This window comes from Myotis nattereri (assembly GCF_964212035.1).
Source record: "Myotis nattereri genome assembly, chromosome: 10".
Taxonomy (NCBI): domain Eukaryota; kingdom Metazoa; phylum Chordata; class Mammalia; order Chiroptera; family Vespertilionidae; genus Myotis; species Myotis nattereri.
The window spans coordinates 57,970,675-57,976,674 of record NC_138085.1 but is presented as its reverse complement, the minus strand read 5'-3'; the positions used below and the strand labels follow the sequence as shown (position 1 = coordinate 57,976,674).

Here is a 6,000-nt window from a genome sequence, read left to right as displayed (position 1 = left end):
GGTCATGTGTACGGTCCAGAGCTGATCAGACCAGGTGTAACCACCCTGGTTTACTAGTTGCTGGCTCCTTGCCCACACAGGCCACCCTCTCCCCGCCTTGGCGCCGCACCTCCAGGAAACCCGGCTCAATCTGTGAACCTCTCCTCCCTGCCTCCACCCCTGCGCGTCCTTTACGTCCTTACGTCCTTACGTAGTCACGGTAGTCACGTAGGCAGCGTGCACCCGAGGACGTTCAAAGCGCGGGGAGCACGACGCTCAAAGCACACAGCGTACTGCGCAGGCGCGAGCGGCGAGGCGTTGCAGCCGCTGCCGTCATGGCCTGTGTCAACTCCGTGGTAAGGAGGCCCCGCCCGGCCTCTGGGCCTACACTCTCGGTGCAGAGGGTGCCAGGTCCTGGGTTTATGGCAGTCTAACACTGCACACCCTTTTCCCTCCTGGCCTTCAGACTTGAAGAAACCCTCACCCTTAGGGGCTCCCGCTGTTCTCCGTGTGGGAGGATGGAATGAGGGCAGGTAGCCCTGCCGGAAGTTGGGCCTGGCTCCCACCGGAAGAGCATGTGTCCCTTCCCTCCTCCTCACCCAGACGGAGGGTGTCTAGAATGAGATCTTAGAAGGTGGTGAGATATGGAACTGACCTTAACCCCCCCCAGTTTCCTGTGTTTAGACATTTCCCGAGTTCAGTTGCACTCCGGTTGTAATTCTGAAGTTCGGTTATAGTTGATTCTAAGCTATATTATTTACGCAAAATCACAGGTAATATATTTCATGTTTCCCACCATGAATTTTCAAAGTTCTTCCCCTCCCTCTTTCCCCTAACTTTTAGCTTCTTACTGCTTAACTGTACAATCAGCTCTCCTTTAGGGGTTCCTAAGCCCCAGGATGAGAACTGACAGGTGAAGTGGCGCTTGTGGGACCCTCTGTCAATCTTAAAAACCCGAATTAAAGGGGGAAAAAAGAAAGCAAGGACTCATCTCCACAGACTTCACAGCTGGTGAAAGGCAATGTGCTTGTCCAGATCTGTTGAGTTCCATGTATACATGCGCAGCACGAAAGAGTCAATTTTTAGAGAAATATTATTTTACTGTGTATCTATTTTCCGATGTTAATGAGTTTTAAGATATGTAAAATACTTATGCCTTAATATAAGCTTACCATGTATGCCATTTTATCTGATGTACTCCAAGGAGAGAAAGAGTGCGTGCCTGCGCGTGTGTTTCAAATAGAGAAGAAATTAAGGTAGATTTCCTGGACTATACATAGTTTTAGTAAAGGTATCAGATAGGGGAAGAATATAAAATCTAACTGTAGTCCTAGAAGAGAAAGAAAGAATGTTTATTGCCCGCTTTGCTTTTGAAAACCTGTGTTCTAATGGGTTATTTTTGATGGCTGCTGTTACATTCTGAGGGCAGATTTTTAAGATGTTTTTAGCCCTAGGAGTTTTTTCCTTCAGCTTTAAATGCGATCACACTAGCTGGGACTAACATTGAAGCATCAATTTAGAATGCCTTTATCAGGGTAAACTGTTTAAGGAGAAGCAACTAATCTAGGGCACTTAATCTTAATGGATATGCTTGTGAATAACATTATTTAAATGTAACTGATTGGCCTATTCATAGGTTTAGCCTGAATCTTTAGAAGCATTCGTTTAAAACCTGGCTACTCTTGGCACGAGTGGGAGTATTTCCTGGATAGTATGAAAAAGCAATTCTATAATGCCACAATTTTCATTTTGGCTTGATTATGCAATTTGAAACTCAACTAAATTCCTGTTTTGCCATTTCTTATTAGTGGGACTTTCACTAGGTCAGCCTTGTTATTACACTTAGTATTGCCATTTTACATTGGGGTGAGAGTACAGCACAATTTACATAGATTTGTAGGACCAAGTTTGTTTCACAGGGCTATTTTTCTATTAATAATGACCAGTGTTTAATCTGGGTAGAAATGTTTTTAATACTGTTATGGCATATGTTTTTTTTTTAGGAAGTATTTTAGGGGTTGCTTAGTCTCTGCAATATGCAGATTGTGGAAGGGTAAGGTTCTTTCATTGCTTGGTTTCTGTTAGGCAATCCATTTTGGTGCAGTTATATTTTTACTTGACAATGGTTCAGATATTTTTTTGGTCTATGTGTATTTTGGAAGTGGGTCAGGCTTTGGTTACTCTATTGTAAGTGTTTGTTCCAATCTTATGACTTATTAGGAGTTTACTTGCATTTTTGGAAATAAAACAGTAAATTCTAAAAAAAGCTCCTTTGGCCTCTTTGAGAAAAAGGTAAATTAAAGACAGGTTCATTTCCACCTGCCTTAAATTAGTTTCTCTTTTAAAAAGGAGTAGGGAGATTAAATACTGACACAAAAGCCAGGTAACATAACAGTAACTATACATCCTGATGAGATTACCTATATACTAGAGGCTTGGTGCACAAAATTCATGCACTGAGGGTGGGGGTGGGGGGGAGGTAGTCCCTCAGCCTGGCTTGCACCCTCTCACAGTCCGGGAGCCCTTGGGGATGTCCGACATCCTTAGCACTGCCATGGAGGCAGGAGAGGCTCCCCCAACTGCCGCTGCACTCCCCAGCTATGAGCCTGGCTTCTGGGTGAGTGTGCTCTCCCTGTGGAAGCGCACTGACCACAAGGGGGCAGCTCCTGTGTTAAGCGTCTGCCCCCTGGTGGTCATTCCACATCATAGCGACTGGTTGTTCTGCCCTTCAGTCTATTTGCATAATAGCCTTTTATTATATAGGACTAGAGGCCTGATACATGAATTCGTGCATGGGTGGGGTCCCTCGGCCTGGCGGGCGATCAGGGCTGATTGGGGCCATCTCGCCCAGTCCCCATATGGGCCAACTATGGGAGGATGGCTGGTCAGCCCTCATTGAGGCTGGCCGGCCAGGGGGAGGGACTGAGGGAGATTGGCCAGTCTCAGAAGGTTGGCTGTGGGAGAGCACTGACGACTGGGAGGCAGTTCCTGCGTTGAGCCTCTGCCCCTTGGTGGTCAGTGCATGTCATAGCTACTGGCCAGACATCTGGTCATCCAGTTGTAATGATCGCTTAGGCTTTTATATTCTATATAATGAAGAGCTAATATGAAAATGGTTGTCACGCCTTCATGCTGTCACGCTGTAATGGCTCAGACACTCAACACTGGGGAGAGAGGATTGGGGACCAGCCAGGCACAAATGAGCTCACAAGAGAGGAATGGGGACCAGTCAGGCTGCGGCCCAGGAGAGGGACAAGCTGCCTGCCCCGTAGTTCCGGGTGCCAGCGGCTGGGGCGGCACCTGCGGCCTGGGAGAGGGACAAGCTGCACACCCCATAGTCCTAGGTGCCAGTGGCTGTGCCTGCATCTTTGGCCTGGCCCAGGAGAGGAACAAGCTGCATGCCCTGCAGTCCCAGGCGCCAGTGGCTGCGTCTGTACCTGCAGCCTGGTAGAGGGATAAGCCGCCTGCCCCGCAGTCCCGGGTGCCAGTGCCTGTGCCTATGCCCTGGGAGAGGGACAAGCTGCCTACACTGTGGTCTTGGGCACCAGCAGCTGCGGCTGGTCCCCTGTGGCTGCAGGCAGCCCTAGCGAAGCTGGCCCAGGTTCTGTGTGCCTGAGGCTGACCAGGGGAGGGAATCCCATGTCCTGGGTGCAGGGTGAGACAGAGGCAGTTAGGGGCGATCAGGCCAGCAGGGGAATAGTTAGGGGTGATCAGGCAGGCAGACAGAGGGGTTAGGGGCAATCAGGCAGGCAGGCAGGCAGATGAGCAGTTAGAAGCCAGTAGTCCCGGATTGCAAGAGGCAGTCAGACATTCCCTGAGGGGTCCCGGATTGGAGAGGGTGCAGGCTGGGCTGAGGGATCCCCACCCCCGCGCACAAATTTTGTGCATTGGGCCTCTAGTACATTATCTAATAAAAGGGAAACATGCAAATTGACCATACCTCCGCTACACTCACAAGCCACGCCCACAAGCCAATCAGAGCGACTATGTGCAAATTAACCCAACCAAGATGGCAGCTAGCAGCCATGGAGCTGGAGCAAGCAGGAGGCTTGGTTGCCGCGGCGATGGAGGAAGCCAAGCTTCCTGCCTGCCCTGGCCGGCTGTGGCCTCCGCTCAAGGCAACAACATTTCAATTATAGAAGATAAATAAATCCTGATACCTGCTTCCAGCCAGCCTCCACTGGGAGCTTGTGTGGCTGGAGGCTGTGGCCAGCCTGCAAACAGCCATCAGCTGCAAACAGCCTCACCCAGGCTGGCCAGGCACCCCAGTGGGGACCCCCACCCTGAAGGGGCTGTGGCCAGCCTGCAAATGGCCATCAACCCCTCACCCAGGCTGGTCAGTGCACTCCCACAGCGGGAGCTCTGCTCAGCCACAAGCCAGGCTGATGGCTGCCAGCACAGCGGTGGTGGTGGGAGCCTCTCCCGCCTCCTCAGCAGCACTAAGGATGTCTGACTGCAGCTTAGGCCTGCTCCCCGCTGGGAAGTGGATATCCCCCGAGGGCTCCCGGGCTGCCAGAGGGATGTCTGACTGCCAGCTTAGGCCCATTCCCCCCAGGGAGCGGGCCTAAGCCAGCAGGTGGACATCCCCTGAGGGGGTCCCAGACTGAGAGGGCACAGGCCGGGCTGAGGGACCCCCCCGAGTGCACAAATTTTTGTGCACCGGGCCTCTAGTATAGACATAAAAGCCTAAGTATCCTGACAATGGGCTGGTAGCTATGATGTGCACCGACCACCATTGGGCAGATCCTCAATGCAGGAGCTGCCCCCCGGTGGTCGTGTGCTCCCACGTCGCTCAGCTGACAGATGGGTGCCAGATACTGGGCTCACGGCTGGCGAGTGCAGCTGCAGTGGCATGAGCCTCTCCTGCGGACACTCCTGCTGTGCACTTGAGCGGAGGTGGTGGCAGGCACAGTGGGCTGGGATGAGCAGGAGCAGCATGGCGCCCAGCCCAGGCTCGGGCTACTTCCTGGCTGCCTGCTGCTTTGCGCACTACTTTGTGCTGTGTGGGATCGATGCGGATAGTGGGCTGGAACCCCATGAGCTGGTGGATAATGCCAGGCTGCAGCGGCGCTGAGGTCCACTGATCTCTGCAAGCCAGGCCGAGGGACCCCAACAGTGCATGAATCCGTGCACTGGGCCTCTAGTTATCCCATATTTTATTGTAGTCTTCTAACTCAGTCTTGTAGATATAGGCAGAGGCTATAGGTCTGAATGTAACACAGTTTATGGCAAGCACAAATGCATGCATACTGGAGGTAGGATGCACTTAGTTAAAATTCACGTGGCAGTTTGTCTTTAGGAAGTGTACACTGCATGTCTTTTTGGAATACATTCAAACTTGAGAATTTAAGACTTGTAACAATTGCTTTTGTGTAGCCTAAACTCTACAGATCTGTAATTGAAGATGTGATTGAAGGAGTACGGGATCTATTTGCTGAAGAAGGGATAGAGGAACATGTCTTAAAAGACTTAAAGCAGGTTTGTCAATACAAGTTTCTCTGTCTTGTTTTTCAGTTTATAGAACTGATAATTATAGTTTTAATCCCTTAATTATAGTTTAATACTTACCCATTCATTGTGCCATCAGCTGACATTTTAATTTTTTTAAAAGCAAAATTTTTTTATCTGCAGCTCTGGGAAACAAAGATTTTGCAGTCTAAAGCAACAGAAGACTTCTTCAGAAATAGCGTCCATTCATCTCTGTTCACCCTTCAGTTGCCACACAGCTTGCACCCAACATTGCAATCATCAACAGGTTGGATACAGTTAGTAAATTAGTACCATTTGGATCTTTAGACCAAATTCTCATTTGGTGGTGGTTTTGAATTAGGGTAATGTTCTTAAGGTGAGAGGGCTCGGACCTCAGAATCATTACCATTAAGTGAACACAGTTACCCCAAATAACTATTGACAAATAATCAGATTATTCAACTAATTTTTTAAAATATTAAAAGTCCACAAAGGTGACAAAATCTTACTTCAGAGGAACAAGTTATATAATTTGTGGCTATCGGGAGTATG

At 49.6% G+C, this 6,000-nt stretch overlaps 1 protein-coding gene across 2 annotated transcripts in view; it reads left to right on the top strand.

Moving 5' to 3' along the window:
* Positions 1 to 314: 314 nt before the first annotated feature.
* GTF2A1L (general transcription factor IIA subunit 1 like) overlaps positions 315 to 6,000 on the top strand; it is a gene marked incomplete at its 5' end in the record, with an annotated part of 30,353 nt that continues 24,667 nt past the window's right edge. Inside the window, 3 exons of one of the 2 annotated variants that reach the window (XM_081101306.1) lie at positions 315 to 335; positions 5,356 to 5,457; positions 5,611 to 5,734. In XM_081101306.1, the coding sequence (XP_080957432.1) occupies positions 315 to 335; positions 5,356 to 5,457; positions 5,611 to 5,734 (247 nt within the window). The remainder of the gene's footprint in view (positions 336 to 5,355; positions 5,458 to 5,610; positions 5,735 to 6,000) is intronic. The other variant, XM_081101307.1, reaches the window with a different exon arrangement.